Source organism: Nestor notabilis, unplaced genomic scaffold (genome assembly GCF_000696875.1).
Source record: "Nestor notabilis isolate BGI_N333 unplaced genomic scaffold, ASM69687v1 scaffold12060, whole genome shotgun sequence".
Classification (NCBI taxonomy): Eukaryota; Metazoa; Chordata; class Aves; order Psittaciformes; family Psittacidae; genus Nestor; species Nestor notabilis.
This window is the reverse complement of record NW_009909755.1, coordinates 6,718-26,243: the sequence shown is the minus strand read 5'-3', so window position 1 is coordinate 26,243 and position 19,526 is coordinate 6,718. Positions and strand designations below refer to the sequence as shown.

Sequence of the window (19,526 nt, the reverse complement as noted above, 5' to 3'; positions counted from 1 at the left end):
CACTGCGTTTCATAGAAATAAAAACTCCAGATCTCTGTCTTTTTAGGAAGGGCATTTTCGATGACGCACACCTCGGTGAAATCACCTGTTTCCAATGGCACCTTCAGCTTTGATGGCCAGGTGAGGAGCGATGGCCATGTTTATCACACTGTGCACAAGGACTCAGGTTTATACAAAGACTTGCTCCACAAAATACACCTGGACAGGGCCACCGACGAGAGGCCTGCTCAAGAAAACAACTACAAACTGTTACGCCGCAACAACAGTTACACGTGTTACACAGCTGCTATCTGTGGCATGCCCGTGCATTCCTCCTTTAAGGCAGCAGATACTTCAACTCCAGAGGACAGTGAGAAATTAGTGGGAGACACTGTTTCCTACTCCAAGAAGCGAGTCCGCTATGACAGCTACTCCAGCTATTGCAATGCAGTGGCCGAGGCAGAGATCGAGGCGGAGGAAGGTGGGGTAGAAATGAAGTTGGCCTCTGAACTTGCAGATCCTAACCGTCCTCCAGTTGATCCCGTGGAAGAGGATAAGGAAGAGAAAGACACGTCTCAGGTCCACCTACTTTTCCACTTCCTCCAAATCTTAACAGCCTGCTTTGGATCCTTTGCCCATGGAGGTAACGATGTCAGGTAAGAGGAAGAGATCTCACAAACCATCGATTTTACAGTTCAAGTGCTTGGAGCAAGGTTTGCTTGGCTTGGTAGATAGGAAAGTCTGTTCATATCTGCAGGCGGATGATCATCAGGGCTGTGTTTCGCAAAGCATGTGACACTGATGCCTCTGGTGCTTTCCAGAAATTGGGCTGCTCAGTCATAGGCTTATTTTCTTCTCAATGTTAACATCTTTTTTTATTCACTGCTAAATAATTGTGCAGTAATTAGTTTAATTCGGGTTTAATTTTGATAAGCTTTGAGGCATTGAGACTCCCCCTGGCATGCCAACCACTGTAAAAACAAACAGGACAGTCCCAGTCCTGCAGACTTTGCAGCCTTTTTTAACTGCAAGATCAGAGACCATCAGCAAATGAGAGGTTTAGACTGCTCTTGTTATTAGAGAACTTTCACATCTTATCATATTGTGAAAAGAGGTGTGTGAAGAATGTCTTTATTTTGATTGCTGCAGCCCTTAAAGACTTCCCTTTGCTGAATCTTTTTGAGTTTTCCAGGGGTCTAGGGCTGTGTGAGGCAGTGTATTACTAAATAGCCCAGAAAATCTAACAAGCCTTAACATCAAAATCCTACTGAAGTTCAGAAACTGCCCGTGCAAGTTCTCCAGTGCCACACCTCTCTTACCAAAATAAACGGAGTTACCCCTGAGGCACATTCCTATGCCCCATGCAGAGAGGGGACATGGGCTATGGTTCATCTCCCAGTGCTTGTTTAAGAAGCCTTCCATCTCCCAGCATAGTTCTGGCATGCAGTGCTGCCCAGCAAGAGTTTTATCCAGAGCCACTATTGCCACTGCGTTGCTCCTTCAGTTTGGAAGAAGCCAATGAGTTCACCCTTCCGTCATTTGGCTTAAGCGTGTCTGTCCTTAACTCACAAGGCATTAACATCATTTCCCAGGAATAGAGGAAAAGGATCATCCTTCTGGAGTCTTTATCACATGTTCATATTGACTCAGGCAGCTGACAGAATCTTGAAGTTGGTCTCAGAGATGTTTATCTGCCCTCTTTGTCCTCCATCATCTGGTCAGACCCTGGTGAAGTAGTGACTCTTCAATCACTCATTTCCAAACCTCTTTCTCTTTTGAAGGCTTAGCTCTGTTTTATTCCACAAAGGACAGACTTCTGACTGAAGAACATAGGATGTATGCCAAGGATGGAGCATTTTATACCTTCCTTGTCTGCACTCTCATTGCTCATCTGCTTGTAACATCGCTGCATCTGCAGGGCCCTACTGCACCTTGCCATCTTGGTGGCATGTGGCTGAAGAGCAGTTTGGGTGTTCTTGCTCTGTCCCTGGGAACTGCATATTTTTCCTTTAGGACTTGGCTGGACTGCCTTTTCCCTAGGCCTGGAATGATCCACGTGGTATTTACTAGGCACTGTTTCCTGTATTGTGATAAGGCCCCATGAGAAGCTGCTTGTCAAAGCAGTGGTCCTTGTTTGGGTTGTAGCTGGGGCCGTACTGAGTCCCCTTCCCACTGAACCCTTGCTGTGTTAGCTGTGCCCTGAGTGTATTTGTTTCAGCATTTGCAGTGAGGCTTTGCAGTGTTCATAACTTTCATAGCCTTCCGCAGGCATCTGGGCAAATGCTGTCTGACTCAGTAAGGAGAACAGTTATCGCTCCTCACTTGTTAGCCATGCAATGTAACTCACAGCTTATCTCAAAACCACTTACAAACGTGTCTTTTCCCATCCCTGTCCATCCAGCGTCCTGGGAATTTGGAAGAGGACTTTCTGAAGAGCCTTCTTGGCCTTGCCATTGTTGTTACTCCCTTTGTATCTGCAGGGATCTACCAGGTATCATACCAGGCAAGAGCAAAGACCCGTGGAAGCCTGTACCCATGCTCTGCGAGGCCAGCCTCAAGTGCCAAGGGAACATAGGAATAAGGACAAATACTGCTGGTATTTCTTGTAATGTACCCTCGGAAATACCATTACACAAAGTTCACAGCCTATGCCAAAGTTCACAGCCTGCTCCTTTATTCCCTGTAGGTGATGTCTGTACATACTCCTCAAGGACTCACACGTTTATGCAAACATCACTTGCGTTCACTGTAAGAGGCAAGGGTAGCAGAATTTGTCAGAAGAGATCTGTAAGGATGCAGTCAGTTCAGAAGTCAAATTTTTTGTTGATAAGAGCTAGCCAGGATGAAAGACAATGTTTAGACTTCATGCTTTGTTGCATCTTAAAGCCTAATTCCCCTAGAATTCTGCATTTGGACTGGCTTGTTGCCTTGGCAATATCCTTTTCTGAAAGTTCGTATTTTTTAGTGTACTGGAGATCTCTACTTCGGTCAGTGCTCCTACCAAATTTGCCATGAAGTATGCATTTTTATTAAATGCTTTTATACCAAAATCTCTTCTTAAGCTGAATTCATATAATTACAGAAACAAAGAACAAGATAGTTCTGTTTTGTTAAAGCTGGTAGAAACGCAAGATGCTCATGGATTAGGACTGGATAGGAACCTATCCTTACAGTTGTACTAAGTTCCAGCAATAAGAATTAAAGACCCTTATATATGCCAGAAAGGTTGAGTAGATAGAACACTCTGTGAATGCAGATTTCTATCCTGTGGATTATGTAGCAGAGGCGTTTTGCCAGTCTTTGTCTAGGAGAGCAGAAGACTTCTTACTGGGCTTTTGGCTCCTCCACATATTGCATAAGGATCTGCAGAACCTGAAAGGCAGCGAGCTGTTTTAAAAATAGTGTGGTAGAACCTACCTAGTAGCATGCCTTTCTGTCCACATTTCTGTAAGAAAGCAAGCCTTTGCAATCCGTCTTCCCCTGAAGCTGCTATCTTTGCATGTCCCTCCTTCGTTCAATTTCCTTCTCATTTTAGGTGCTGCTGTCAAGCTGCTTCCTTTTTTTCTCTCAGCCTTGAATCCTGTCATTAAAATCCCTCTTTCCTCTGCATTTGGTTTTAAACTCCTCATTCGTATATTTAGGGCACCTCCATTGGCCACATCTTTTTCTTTGGGCTTGTTTCCTACATTTTCCTTCCACATCCAGAAACTCATTCTTGTCTCATGCTTTCTGTTTTCCACCAGGCTGTTTGCTGGTATTCCTTGAAGGGACAGGAGCAGATAAGAGGAGCAAAGAGAATATTAAGAGCTAATATAAAAATTAAAAATTGCAGGTAGTTAAATGATTGACCTGTTTTAGAGCATATTTAAGCATGAGACATATAGTATGGACTGAAACATGATGCAACTCAGAAACACTTAATGGAGCAGAAGTGTTGGACAGCACTTTAAGTGGGGGGAAAAAAAATCAAATGGAAATCAACTGTGTTTCATTGTCAAGGCTTTATTCCTGGACCTGGAAGAGCTAAATTAGTATTTTGCCTTTGTCTGCAGAGCTAACTCATAATAAGGGTAGCTAGACCCCACTTTGTTCCAAGGTCATGGTTTTCAGCATCCTGATACCAGCCATGTTTGTTGTAGGAGCTAATGTTTGTAGCAGTCAGGGCTCGTGTTTGGGCTGACATCAGCAGGGATCCTGGCTGGGGCAGTTGTGCATTAAAAGAAACAAGGAGTCATGGTAACTCCTTGTTTGGGTGACTGTTTTGTTCAGACCATCTCCTCCTGCCCCCCTGCCGCAGAGCTTATATTCGCTGTGTCAAGGATGCTGGAGCCTTTCCAGGGCTGGGACTAACTGAGCCGGGCCGAGAGCCTTGTGACACCATCGTGCACATGGGCTCAATGAAATCTAAAGAGTTTAAAATCCCAACTAAATGTGTTGGGACAGAACTGCTGAAAAAAAATTGTTGTTGAACTTAATTAGCGGCGCTGAGTGAGCAGGTCCCACTGGCTCAGCACCCGAGCACAAAGGGAGCACGTTGGGTCATTGCAAGGGCAGCAGGAGAATAAAAAGGGCAGGATGGAAAAAAAGATGCGGGCCAGGAGCGTGACACAAGGAGGACTGCCAGCTTCCTAAATGCTTGCTCAGAGCCAGGATGCTGGGCTTTGTTGGCCAGCAGGGATTATATGCACCTATGGTTGAGTTGGACTGAGCTTATTTTCTGTAAATATAGCAGGAATAGTGATGATCTGGAGCTCAGTGCTGCAGCCACAGCATCCTACCTCTATAAAAGCAGGTAGTGGGAGAGTCGCTGTAGTTGTAGGGTTTATGCTGTGTTTGGAAGTCTGGAAGTATGTCTGGATTAACTAGTTCCTGAAGACAATGGGAGGTGGGCAGGCTGTTTTGGAAGCGTCTAGAGATGACTGCTAAACCGATAGCTATCTCCTGTGCTCAGCACAACAGTGGCTGTGGCTGCTTTGCTACTGGGTTGGGAATGAGAAAGCTATGAGCAAACTGTGTGTTGGCTCCACAGCCCATCCAAGCAAATGAGAAGATGCTTTTGTAGACTCAAGCATTCTCTGGAGCTCGTTGTTCCTTGAATTCTTACAATTGGAGCAGGTTGACCCACAGAAAGATACTGTAGTTCTGCATGAGTTTTGCTGATTAAAATCTGCTGTTTATGCTGTGGAAAAATCTCATGTTCCTACACACCCGTCTGTGCATGTGTTTAGTCTTTTCTCGTTCAGATTTCTTCTATAAATGGGTAGCATCTTCTGTCTCTTCCTACCTGCCCTCTCTGTCTCAGGCCGTTATTCCTGCTATCGCAGGAGAAACCCCATCAGAAGAAGCCATGTGCCCTGGCTTGTGTCTAGCTGTGGAGGAAGGTTGGTTTATTACCACAGTGGTGGCAGGATCCATGATGCTTTACCTGAACAGGGTGACCACAGACCATTGCCACCCACCCACCCATGTCCATGCATGCCAAGGGGCAGGTGGTATTGAGGTTTAGTTGTTATAATGAGAAGAAACCTGCTTGCAGACGCTTTACACTTGTGCAGGGGATCTCAGTTTTGCTGAGTTTTGCTGCATAAATTGTTTGAATGTGGCTGGTCTGATTGAATTTCATGTGGAGGACTTCAGGACAACCCTTTCCTATTCATACTTAAGTATTGTTGGAAAAAGGGGTTATTCATGTTAGAGTGTGCAGGTAATGCCAGGTAGATTTATGGCATAGAATGGCTCATCATTCACGAGATATAGGCTACATTACTGAAGATAGGATTTAAAACTATTTAGGAGCTATTTCTACACATTTTTTCAGTGGTTTGGGGGAAACCGAACTACTGCCAGAAAGGGCATTAACTGTTGAGCAAAGCAATGCAAGTGAAGCTAGGGAATAACCTGCTTGCCCGAAATACAGGGAAAGGAAACTTCTCCTTTTGCCTCCTACAGACCACTAGAGTTACAGGCCAGAGCACACAAACAGCAGTGGGACTCATCTTTCCCCCTTTTCCTTTAAATGCAGTGGGGTTAAAGGAAGGAAGGGCCAGAACATTGCTGGTGTCTTATTGCACACAGGGAGCTTAGTGGGAATCAGTCTCCTGGCTAAATAAGGAGTCTAAAGGAGCTATAATAAGGCTGGATTACAAAATGAGTATTTCTTATTTCCTCCTTGAAAGCTGCAGTCAAGATCACTTAGAATATTTAGGAAGCTAATCTGTGCATTACAATTACTGAGAGCAGCCTCAAATCTGATTTCTTCCCTTTTTAATAGCAGTCTGTCCTGAAACTGCAGCCTGTGTCCTGAGTAGATATGAATCTTCACTTGTGTCCTTACTGTGCAGGTACACGGTGTCTTTGTTGTGCCGTGCAGGCAAGCCAGAGAGAAGCAGCAAGGAATGGGGTGGCTCTGGTGGACGCAGGAATCCCTCCTCATCCTGCTGCGAGCAGAGCCTGTGACTGGGCTTGCTGGGGGAAGGCTGATGCTGGTGGGCAAGGGGGAGGATGGACCCAACCCTCCAGGGTCCAGGGAGTTGTGGTTTCAGGGCCAGCATTTACAGTATGCAGCGATAAGCTGCAAAAAGAATACATAGCCTTCCTGACTCATTAACGCACACAAAGCTTTGCATTTCACAGGGCACAGCTGTGACACACTGTTATTGCGCTATGGTATACGCACTATTGCAAAGCTGTCTGATTGTTGGAACTAGGATGAATCTCTCTCAATAATCTGAGAGCTCTGGAGATTAGGACATCTTTTTTCCTGTTGGTACAGACAGGCGTATCTATCTTGCATCCTTACTCAACTGGGTGATGTCGCTGGGCGTAACTGCAGCACATCCAGAAACCTCACCCCGCTTATTTTCCCAGTGGAAAGTTTGTTTATGAAATCCTGGTTTGGGAAATAGTCAAATGACTGGGGATTGTGTAATTTTATTTGTAATATTTGACGCCTAATATAGATGTCTCGGATGGCTATTTTGCTTGTCATTCAGTTTTAATCAGTGATAATGTATGTCTCCAGCTTCTTTCGCTCAACTAGAAAAAGTGGCTAATACATAGCCTGCTTTTTCAGGTAGCAGAGAATCAGTGCATGGTCATCAAGAAGTCTGTAGATTGCGTGTTATAACATAAAGCTTATTCAGAGCATAACATTCAAATACAATTAGATTTTTCCTTCTGAGCAACTCGCTACTCCCCTGAAATAAGCAGTGAGGTAATAGCAATGTTGCTAGTTTGTAAAACATTGACACGTTTGATAGAATTTGTTGATAGGGCACTCAGCTGATGGCATCCTTCCATTACTGACAAAAAAACCACCTTACGTTTTACTTAAAAAACTGGGCCAAAACAAAATGGTTGTAGTTCTTGTTCCTCCAGAGAAGGGCCTGGACTCATGACCCAAGGGTATCCAAAAATCTCTGCTCATGTATGTGTGCATGGGAAACTTTGATTTCTAAGCCTGTCTAAATGTAGCTGAATGTGGGAGGTTTTCTTTTGTTGGTAATACTATCTGTCTCACAGGGAAGAGGAGAAGCCAACTCTATTTATAGTTCAGATTCACTGTCAAATGCTATCTTTCACAACAGCTTTATAAATGGTGTGGGACAGATTCTCAGCTGGCACAAGCAAGCAGAGAAAGAGAACTTGTGCCAATTCACGTTGGTCGAGAGAGCTAGCGAAATCATCATGAGGGGCAGACAGCACTTCAGAAACACTCAGCAGCACTTCACTGAACCACCGTGACACACGTCTGCAAGTACAAGTATTACTGTAGATGGCATTTAATCCTGTACTGTGCCTCCAGGGAAGGCAAACAGCCCCCACGCACCACCCCTGCTGCAAAGTCCTGTGCCCTGTGAGTAACTGGGGCTGGCAGAGCCCAGCAGAGATGGTGAAAAATACTGGACATGGAGAATACACTTCATGACAGGTGGACTCAGGAGTCAGGCTGCTGATGCCATAATGTTTTATAAATACATCCTGAAATTAAGTTGTGATGGCCATTCTTGTGCTCAGTGGGAAAATGTGTAGGTGTACAAAACTGAAGTAGCGCCATGGCAGGAGTAGCTTATCTTGGCTTTTAAACCCAATAGCTAAATAATACAGTAACATCCTCGAAAGCACTTCAGTTACATAGGAACCTAATGGCAGTTTTACATACAGATAGATGTGGATAGGGGTTCAGAGCCCTAGGTGGCCATCTCAGGCTTTTTTCTACTCCCTCTAAACTACCACGAATAAGACTTGGAGCTCCAGCACAAAGCAGAGTTAGTTAAGACAAGTAGAAGAGCTGCGTGGGAGAGTAAGAGAAAATCACTTCTTGAAAATAGACTTGAGGAATGAGTCTTAGCCAAATGCATGGAAGATTGGAGGTCCGCTTTCTGCTTGCCATGTCTTCAGTCAAATGAGATGGAACCAGTGGGAAATACTGTGAATGCCACATCCCAGTCTAGCCAGCATCCTCATGGTTCATCTGCTTAGTCACTCAGCTGCAGAAGGTCTCAAAGCAAAGTCTCTTATCTGACAGTAAGATGATCATCTTTTTATTTTTTTTATTGTGTTGTTTCTATCTTAGTCTCCTGTTGGGACTTCTTGTCTTCTATCAGTGAACTCTTCCTAGTCCCAGGGGTGGCCGATTGTACATGCTCGTGGTAATGCCTCGAAGCTGATGTATACAATACCAAGATCCTAGTCTTCGCAGTTCATTAGTCAAATGCATTCATTGTGAGCTTTTGGCAGTTTTGTGGTGGGACAGGGCACCATTGGTACACATGTTCCTAGGACTGGACCTACTGAACAAATCCAGAAGCTGAAGGAGCCCTCTGAAGAGCCATGATGGTGGTAGATCACCTGCACACCACTGCCAGTCTGTTGCCTGTTGATAGCCACTTGCAGGTATTCGGGCTGGGAGATGCCATTGCCCTTGCAAGCTGAATGTTTAAGTCACATTGAACTTGATTTACAGGTAGAGGAGAAATGTCTTTCTGGTATAGGCAACCAGTAGTGCAGATACACACAAATGAAAATGCAGTTATTTGGCCTTTCGCCTTCCAAGCACATATGGATCCAGTGCTCCTCTGCTTTTCCTACAGGGAATGTATCTGAAGTGCTGCCTCTGTGGGCATCAGTGTCATCTCTTCTGATCTGTTGGGCAGCATCAGCCACTCGGATTCTCTAAGACTGTGCATAAAGCAGCTGAGCTTTGCCTTGTCTTGCTTTCCATTACCGCAAATAAGAAAATAACCTTTTCTTCTAGGATTAAGCTTAGTTGATTCACAGAGGTATAGCATTTGCAAATAATTAAAACTGGATTTTGGTATAAAAGAGCATAGTTTGCTGCTGTAGTTTGTTAAGCCTTTTCTGTCTTCCCATTTGCATTAGGACTGACAAATATCCATTCATAATCTCTTCAGAACAGTCAGGAATCAATGCCTGGGCTTGCTCCAAATGTACCTGTTATTATCAACAGGGAGGTTGTCCCATGTCATACAGCACTAAAAGAAGGGATGATCGGTTTTCCCTTTATTCAGCTGATCAATGTTTTAGTTGCCTTTATCCATCCTTCTGCATCTATCAGTTGAAGGTACAGTGAATTACCTTTTTTTTTCTATGCACAATAAGGCATTTAAATGTGCAAATAATTTAATCCACACCTGAAAACACTGGCAAAGAAGTTGCAGGTCGTCTTAAAAATGTTAGAAATGCTTCAATCAAGAATTCCTTCTTCCTCGAAGGTAAAATAATTCTTGCGTTTAGGCACTAAGGACTTTTTGTATACCATCCTTTCACTCATGCAAAAATTCAACAAGTCAAATGCACAGTATCAGACCAGAATTTTAAGTATATTTTGCTAGTGGAAATGACTATTTGAAGTGTATTTAGTTCTCTATCCTACTACAGAGTGTCTTCAAACCCTCTGGATTTTATTGTCTATATTAGCTCACTGCTTTATTTTTCAGCAGCTTTCTTAAAATCTGTAAGAATCATTCCTTCCTTTTTATATCGAAGTGCATATTCAAGTATGCTGCCTCGCAGCTTGAACGTTGTTGTGTGTGTTTACAAGGGAAAACTCCTTCCTAGTTATTTTGCAAGACCCCTTCTCAGGGTTCAGAGCTCCATTTCTCAAGGACCATAAGACAGAAGGAGGGTCTTGGGTTGCAGAGATGAGCTGAGCTTTGCAATGCTGAGGACCCTCATCTCTTGACGATTAGCACTCGGCCCCCAGCATCTTGTATCTGGTAGAGATGGGATTCAAGTCAATTATTAACTGCCAGTTACAGTGGCTTGGTTTGCACAATATGTGATGTTAGAACTGGCCCTTACTCCATCTGTGTGCTTTGGAGCGAGACCAGGAAGCTGGTCCTGGCTGCAGGGCAAGCATAGCTGTCGGTCCTGCCTGCAGTGCTCACTGTGACCCTCTCTCCTTATCGGGGAGCTTCCTGCTGGTTTCAGACTTTGTGAATGACATTGGACAGCTTTACTCCGCTCTTCTCATGATGAGTTAGACATAAGTGCAGCACTGTCTCGCTTCTTATGCTTTCTTGGTTGAGGATAAATGCTGCTCAGCAGGGCAAGCAGCTACTCAGTTTAGCAAAAGAACTGTGGAAACAAAAAGGGGATGTTGAAGTTCTTAACTGCTTTGTAGTATTTAAGCCTCTAAAGTAACTGGAAACCAGCTTTCATGGTTTTCTTCTAACCCTTATATCTAGAAACTTGATGCTTTTTCAGAATAAACAGAGTCAGAAGTCTCACTCCAGGCACTGGAGACTCCAGCCACCAATATTAAGTGACCTGCATTAGGAGTGGGGACTTCAGTGTTGCCGATTTCCAGGGTTTCTCTAGATAGCAAGATAGTAAAAAGGGCTTACGCCGGTTCTGTGTCACCAAGGAGTAGTCTCTGATCCAGTCCAGCTAGCTCTACAACGTGTTTGAAGTGGGCTAAATCACCTTCCCAGCTGCATTCTGATCATATCTCCAAACGTTAGAGGTCATCAGACTAGATTATATTTGTATCTTCTTGTCTGCGATGGTAATTTTGTTCATTAATTTCCCTCTTTGACAAAAAAGGTAATTTAATAGTTGAATTTTAAAGATGTAGAGCTCTCAAATTGCTAAATTTAATGTAATTTCAATGCAGTACTGGGTTGCTCCCAGAACAGACATAATGAGGCATTTCCGACTCTGTCATTTCAGGAAACGATTTGTAAAAGAGAAATTCCTCTCAACATTTGCTATAGTAGTCAGTGATGAAGTGACAACTGAAAAAGCAACATGATAAGAGTCCTCGCTGCAGTCTTTCCAAGTGAGACAGGGTGTTGCCTGTAAGGTCAAGTCAGAGCAGTTTGCTGCATACATGATGAAGAAAACTCATGCAGAAAATAAGAGACTTCTTCCAAGGCAATTATCTGCAGTTTTATAACTCGTGTGATGCTTTTCTGTTTCTCCAGCAATGCAATCGGTCCCCTCGTTGCGCTCTGGCTTATCTACGAGCAAGGTGGTGTAATGCAAGAAGCGTCAACTCCCATCTGGCTGTTGTTTTATGGAGGTGTTGGGATCTGTGTGGGTCTCTGGGTCTGGGGTAGAAGAGTTATCCAGACCATGGGTAAAGACCTCACTCCAATCACACCATCAAGGTAGGTGCACAGTTGTCATTACGGTTGTGTGAACCAATGTGAGAAATTGCTGCACCAGTGTTTTGTTTGTAATGCAGTTTGCTGGATTTGCTGTGCTTTGATTTTAATGATAACCTGGCTTTGACTTCTCTGTCTTTCTAAAAAATGAAAGAAAAAAAGAGAAAATGGAGAGAAAGAAGGAATGCAAAAAAGAAAGGGAAAGAAAGAGAGAAAAGGAAAAAGATAACCCTAAAAGATAACCCGAAAAGATAACTAATACTGAATGTGTTTGAGGCGTAGAGGTCTACGTGAACAGTCTCTTGCTGATGACCTAATTAATGAGGCAGGAGGTGCATCTGGAAATGGCAAGATTACCGTGGCTTTCCCAGTGTGCTTCAGACTGTTAAAACCATATGTATTTATTACAGTAATTTTCATCCTTAATGCATACTCGACCTCTGCTGGTGCTTAACTGAATTACTAATTAGGCATGATTCACCGCAGTGTAGAGTAGTAAAAGTCCATGACGCAATAAGCTGTGCAGCTGGGTTACTACAGATGACTAGCCTGTGCCATTCCCGTTATTCAGCCTTTCCTTGTTCTCTTAACTTTTTCCTGAGACAAAAATCAGTTGGAGATAAAACAGTCGAAAGAAGAAACGGGTAAGACTTTGGCACGCTGCACGGTATCAGTCCAAGCTGATGCAAAGAGTGATTGTGAAGTGTTTTCTTATGCTTCCCGCAGTGGATTCACTATTGAGTTGGCTTCGGCGTTCACAGTTGTGGTAGCTTCCAATGTTGGACTTCCTGTCAGTACTACACACTGCAAGGTATGCCTTTGCCCAGTGACTGCAGTCAAGGCAGTCTGGACTATTCATCTTAAAATTGTGCCGCTCGAGCCAGTGGATAATGGCATGGCGAGAGGAAAACAGCCGCTCACGGAGAACGGTTAGGCAGAGGTGCCTGAGCATCACTGGAAAACAGGCTTCCAAAAAATGCATTGGAGTTGTCACAGTAAAGTTGCTGCGGTTGGGCACAGTGTGAACTCCATAGCTGTGGTTAAAGGAAAACAGCACTCACAAAAATGTGACCTCAATTTTAAAGCAAATGATTGCAAGGGAGCATCTGGTTTCCTCTGACGGTGCCATTTGAACCTGGGTGGGTAGCGTTTCTCCTTGTTCAGAGGCTGCGCACCATTCATCATGTATACTTCACTTTCTTGATAAGTGCATGGCATGGGATTTCCTGCATATAACTCTTTTACTACAGGTTTTCCATCTGTCTTTTTTTTATTTTTTTTTTTATTTCTTCACAGTGGATTTTGCATTGAAGTAATGTGTGCGCTAACGGTACTTGTAGCCTCAAATGTGGGTATCCCAATAAGCTCCACCCATTGCAAGGTATTGGAGTTTGCAGTGATCACATCAGTAAATCACATCACTAGGACAAACCATAACAAAATACAAGAGATACCAACTGTTGCAGGCTGCCTTCACTATGCGATGTGCCGTGCAGACAGCAATGGCAAAATAACAAGGACCACTTTTAAGCCAGTACAGACAGCTAAGCAAAGTCAGCATTAGAAGTAATTGCACAAAAGTCTGGAACATCTTTCATCCTTTCATAATTGTATCGAACTAATATAGACATATTAAAATAACATAGATTTGTAGTTTGTGTGTCCCAGTTATGTGTATTTTAGAGCCACCTGTATGAAAAAAACCCTCTATTGCTACGTCATTAAGCTAACATTTTAATGTCTCTCTTCTTTTAAACCAACCTGTCCTCACTTTTGTGCATTATAAGACAGAATCTGGCCCTTGTAATTAGTTCTTTGAACAAGGTTCTTGGCTTTAAAAAGAAAACAAAACCAAAAAACTGACCAGTTTGAAGTATAGGTATAGGCTGGGTAATGAGCAGAATTCAGTGGTGTCATACTATATGCTGTGTGAGAAGACATTTATAGTGCTTGTAGGCAACAGGGAGCATGTGGACATTTACACTGCTCGAAGAACGTAGTGGGAATTTGGAATTTTGTTCCCCAGGAGATTCCCATGTCAAATGTCCCATCTTTCTTTCCTTTGCTTCCCCATGGACTCCCAAGCTCTTGCAAACACAGAGCTGTCTGTATCCCACACCCTCTGGCAGGGTGTGGGGAAGCCCCCCTGAAATCAGAGATCGCAGAGCAGCAAACCTCCTCTGCTTTGGCACATGCCACTAAGCCCTACCAGAGTTAGGTCCTGCAGGATTCACTGCTGCACCTTGGGGACCGTGGAGCCCTTCCAGCTCTGGCTGGGGCTGGGGCAGGCAGGTTTTGGGGGCTAACTGCTCCATGGCATGGCATGCAGGCTGGCAAGAAGTCAGGCATCCTTGCCTGTGACATTGACCTGGTTTCCAGTGAAAGAGTCAATGAAATCCACACATCCTTCAAAACGTCCCAAGTTGGTTCAATTGGCCTTTTTCACTAGAAAAAGGCCAATTTTTCTAGTGAAAACAATTTCTTCAGAAAGCCTTCCTCTATTGCAAAATCATTTCTTTCTTCTGCTGTAGAGCTCTTTGAGAAGCAGCCAAGACTGAGCTGCTCTGAAAGGCTGTTCAGTTTTCCTGGTGTTGGCCGAGCTCTGGTTCCACTGAATCAAGTAAGGAGGGGAAAAATAATAACAATGTGATCCACTTCTAAAAATGCTAGCCTGAAACCACCTCCCTTTAAACTGACTGGTATATCAAATGCATGATGAAGAATTTGCCAGGGAGAATAATACAGCTTTGATTATCCCACTTGTGTGCCTGAAGCACTTCTAGCCAACTGTTGTAAAAGAGAAAATACACTTTGGTGCAGACAAATAGACTCAAGTTAAAAAGAAAATGTCTTGGAAGCCATAAGCTAACGAGAGGGTGGCATTAGGAGGCATTCACTGACTCAGTGCAGTTAAAATCTTGATCTTTTCTAACTGTGGAACAAAATAATTCTCTTTTTAAAAAATACTTCCATAAAAGCAGATAATGTGGTTAGTCTGTGTCTGCTCCTTGTAGTTTGCTATATCTCATTAGATGGATCGTTCTTAATGGGAAGATCCACTCCGCAATAGGATTAGACTGTTCCAGGATATCACATTATTGTAACTGACTCTCTGTTTCAGCAAAATGAGATCCGGAGCTGAAAGATCCAAAGTGATCAGCATAAGATAAGAAGCAAACACTTTAACATACATATTCCTTGTTTTCTTGAAGGGTCGCATGAAGGAATAAAAGAACTATTATATATAATCGTTTACTGCATGAGAAAATGCCTCCCTGAAAGTGCTGTCAGCCACTGAGACAGAAATGCCTTCTTAAAAGCCAGCAGAAAAATTATTTTGCCCTAGAAATCAAACAGAAAACGGGTTCAAGGTCAGCCTAGTCCTCAGCCTCTAGCATCAAGGAGTGGGAATTTTTCTTTTCCCCAACATTTGCTCCACAGCAAAATAGCATTTGCTAAAGTGGCAGCTCTACCAAAGGGGTGTTGCTCAACTGAACATGCAGCTACTAGGTAAACCGATGGCAAAGAAGGAGCAGTGTGAAACACCTTAGGTGGAGAGAGACCTTTTTGAGGTGAAACAATAGTCTATAATGAAAATTAGAGACCAAGACTGAAGGAAAGCTCTGAGCAGCAGCTTTCCAGACCTGGAGCAGATGTGGAGGCAAACTGGAAATTGGTAGCAGGAAGAAAAGCATTAGCTTCTGAGATGGTTTCATCAAGCCCCCTCAGATCAGGAGTTGCATTCGGTCCTATATCAGAGGCTTGGGTCTGAGTTATGTAGTCACTGCTTGATATGCCTGTCCTAAATCTATAGCCCAGCAGCTTTTCCATTCTTGATGCTGCTGAGAGCCTAAACTGCGCCTTTATCCTTGCCACAAGTCAAAGGGGAGAAGAAAGTCCCTCTGAAAGCCTCCAAGTCAAGAGGGCCTGAGGGAAAGCCCTAACCTTCTGAGCCTCTAGAGGGATTTGTGTCTTAACACAGTAGCCACATTGCTCTGCCTGCAACCCTTCCACTTCCCGTGGGATTTAGCACTGAAAAGCCCGTGGGGTGTGAATGCATACCTTGCCTTTCTGCTGCCAGATAGGCAAATAATAATAATGAATCTTACACATAGAACCTGTTATTTATTCTAAGCTATGAGATGTGGAAACAAACAGGCATTTCTCAGCTGTAACAGATGGAATGTGTTCACGTATGGGTAAGATTAGAGTGCAGGAGTTAAATGCTTTTTCTTGTGACTTTGCTGAAGTCATACTGTCAGCTCTGATTTGCTATTAAGATTTTGGGGCTTTGAAAAATATTCTCTGTGTTGTTATGATGGAATTATAATGTTCTGTGTATTGTCATGATATGCCATTGCACAGGAACAAGAGGGCCAGAAGCATTTCTGTAATGCTTTAAGCAGAGCATACTGAAGGCAAACTGCACTGGTTTCAAACAAATCTCGAAGTAGATATCATCTGAAATTCTGCAGATGGTGTAGTGTCCCTACACCTGAGTTTTAGCAACTCTCCTAACCTTTAGTTCATCAAACTCACTATTAATAAACTAAACTTTAATAATGTTTAAAACAGATTACCAATGCCATCATTGCTGATACCTTTTAAATTTCAGGAAGGACTCAGAGACTATCGTACGTACACTGAAGGCTCACTCAGTGAGCAATGCTTCTTGTTGCAAGCATGACAGATGGATGCTAAGGACATGCCAAATGTAAAACACAGCCTAACAGCTGAGCTGCTGAAAAACCAAACACTGTTTCCTTGGTTTAAGTCTTTGACAGAGTCAGAAGTGTGGGGTTCCTCTTAGCTGGGCACCCCTAAATACACTTACACCTCTTTAGTACAGAACAGCATATTGTCCACTCAAGGGGTGTTCAGATTAAATCTTATCTAACAGATTTCCCTATTGGATCAAGTTTTATACTGAGGCTTTTTCAGTTCTAGAATATCCAGTTTAGTTTTCCATTGTTCTGTCACAAGCACTTTTGAAAGACTTATTTCCATAGTGTTACAGGGTGTTCCACGAATAACTCTTTTCTCCAAAAAGAAATGTTAAGCAGTAGTTAGAAACGAAATAGATGTTAACAAAAGATGTGGATTTGATATCTCCATCCTACCTTTCCCTGCTTCCCTGATCTCCCAGCATTTATCATTTTCCTGGCTCTGCACGTGGGGAGCAGCCATCCTCTAATCTATAGGCAGGGACCAATACTCCCATTAAGAAAACAAGCAGGGAAGACGGGGCAGGGATGGCATTTCAGGGAGCACAAGCACAACTGTGTCTTGGAGTTTCATTTCCTTCAAAGCAGGATATTCCTTCCACGTTTCTTGCTGCTTTACCACATGCCTTGAATAGACTTGCACTGATGTACACGTTTTTGTTACCAGCATGGAGGGCCGCTTCCAGGGCAGAAAAAAAATGCACCAATTCTGAAGTTTTCACATAATTTTTCACTGGAAATGTTTTTATCAGTCCAGTTCTTTCTTAAAAACATATTATTCTAAGTTTATACCTGAGCTTGTTAACTGAAAATACATCTGAAGGGAGAAAAAGTTGTAGCTTTCCCCATGCCGCCGCGTGTTTTGTCTTCAAAAGCACTGGCCTCTTGATGTCTGTGCAGTTTGCATGCCCCACAGCATCAGGCTGATGTCTTTATGCACGGGGAGGATTTTAGCTCTGGATGCTTTGCTTGGCTGGCTGGCCCAGAAGAACTGGTTTTCTCAGAGGGTTTGGACTGAGGAGTTTGATGTAGGGCAGCTGTACTGGGTCTAACCTTGCACAGTCTGTCTGCTCCCTGCCAATTTACCATCTCTGTTACAGGGTGGGCTCAGCTGCTTGCATTGCTGTTGCTGTCCTGTTTATAGCCTGCAGTATTGAAATAGTAGGTTCAGCACCCGGTGAGTGAACAGGCAGGACATCCCAAATCAGCAAGGGGACAGGCATGTGGCACTGGAGCTATACTAACTATCCCGACTTGCCCTATGCCACAGTCTCCAGCAGCCTTAAAAGCAACTTTCCCATTGATTTCATGATTTAGACCACAGTCTGGCCAGACTTGGTGGACACTTGCCCTCTCCCCTGCAGACTAACTCAGGTGCTAGGTGAGTGGAGAGTTGCCTTGGTTGCACTCTTGGCTACTCCAGGAGCTAGTTGGGCAGAAAAAGCCCACGCAAACTTACATATTCTGCTTTGGCTGACCCCAAGACCCATGAAAACCAGGAGATCATAGAAAACTAAAGGCTAAAGCACCCTGGAAGTGTCACCATCCTGCCACCCTACCAGAACAGAGCCACCGTCAGCAGCAGCAGCTCCTTTATCTTAGAGTATCGCTTGGTATCAGCTGACTGGCATTGGTGTGGCTGTAGGCACGTTGTGGGCGCTCGGACCTGTCCCTCACATCTTGTCTCTCCGTCTCTCTTCCCTGCGGTCCCAAGGTTGGCTCCGTGGTGGCTGTTGGCTGGATCCGCTCCAAGAAAGCCGTCGACTGGCGCCTCTTCCGCAACATCTTCCTGGCGTGGTTTGTGACTGTGCCGGTGGCCGGCTTGTTCAGCGCCGGGGTAATGGCACTGCTGATGTATGGGATACTGCCTTACATCTGAAGAGCCTCCTCCACTGGGAAAAGGGGAAACGGCCAAGCTACTACCGAGGGGAGAAGCGTTCCCATGAAAGAACCAGTTGGAAAGGATCCATCTTCCATACCTAACTTCTTATCTACTGTACATAACAATGTGTCATATTGGTGACATGGTGATGTGGTGCCATTTCTTATATATTAAAGAAATATATATACATATAGTAGGTAACAATACCTAAGTTATATTATCAGTGGGGTGAAAATAATTGCCTAGAATTTAATATTTAGTAAAATTTGTACATAGTGTATCATTTCGTTGGCAATTTTTTAATCTTTTGGAGAAGAGTATGGATTAGGAAATGTTTCTTGTCCATTTGATATAAGAAGAAGCGAGGTACAGGACTGCGTAACACATGAATTTTTTTAAAGCTATTAAGATACTGGAACAAAATCAAATGTGCAGAAGTGCTTTTCATAAAATAACTTTGTTCATATCATATTGATCCTTGTGTATCATAGCGTGATGGTTATGGCTGTGTAAATACTTACCAACGGTAACTTTTAAATGGTGCATTTCCCTTATATATTTTGGATAAGAAAGTTTAGGAAGTACCAAAGAAGCAGGGGAATAGCTTGCTGATATTATGTTGTTGTCTACACATGTGGGCGTGTGTTGTTTCCCCACCTCTAACTCAACGTTGTATTCACCAAGCTCCCGCCAGTGAGGTGGGGATAGTACTGTTCATGTCTTAATGTAACTTAAAATGAAACAAAGCAAAAAGCGCACAAAAAACCCCTTAGTTCTCGTTACTTAGTAGGCAAACCACAGTTCCCCATGCTAGCTGATAGTAGACCGACTTCATTTTGTGGGTTGAATTTGAAGTATCTCACTGCTCACCTTGTACCCTTCTCCTTCAAGTCTCAGCTCCCGGTTGCACTGCTATCAATTCCAGTGGGAGAACAGACAGTTAGCCTCCCGTCTTTTTGTCCATCCAGCCACAACCACACACTCTCAGGTACAGGAGTGGGACCGTGGGGTGCACGGCAGCACCATGTACAGAAGCAAAGGGCAGCAGCAAGTAGGAAGTGGGCTTAGCCCTGGTTTTATGGTTGAAGGTATGGGCGCCCGTGAGAGTGCTGCCCCACACAGGGGCTGATGTGAGGAGCATGGCGAGGATGAGAGCAGATGCTGGGTTCCCTAGGGTGAGTCCCATCCCATGCCACAGCCTGCCAGCCTCGTGCCATGCTGCTGACCACAGGGAGGGGACGGGAGCCTGGATCTGCATGAATGGAGGTTGTCTTGTGGTAACCAGCATTTGAGATGAGATTTTGTCATGGC

The 19,526-nt window shown here is 43.9% G+C and overlaps 1 protein-coding gene across 1 annotated transcript in view; it reads left to right on the top strand.

Annotated features, from left to right (window-relative positions):
- The window catches only part of SLC20A2 (solute carrier family 20 (phosphate transporter), member 2), a 38,425-nt gene extending 19,202 nt beyond the window's left edge, over positions 1-19,223 (top strand). The window contains exons 8-11 of the mRNA XM_010022031.1: positions 47-635; positions 11,427-11,612; positions 12,336-12,420; positions 18,048-19,223. Of these exons, the coding sequence (XP_010020333.1) occupies positions 47-635; positions 11,427-11,612; positions 12,336-12,420; positions 18,048-18,212 (1,025 nt within the window). The 3' untranslated portion in view covers positions 18,213-19,223. The remainder of the gene's footprint in view (positions 1-46; positions 636-11,426; positions 11,613-12,335; positions 12,421-18,047) is intronic.
- The last annotated feature ends 303 nt before the right edge of the window (positions 19,224-19,526 follow it).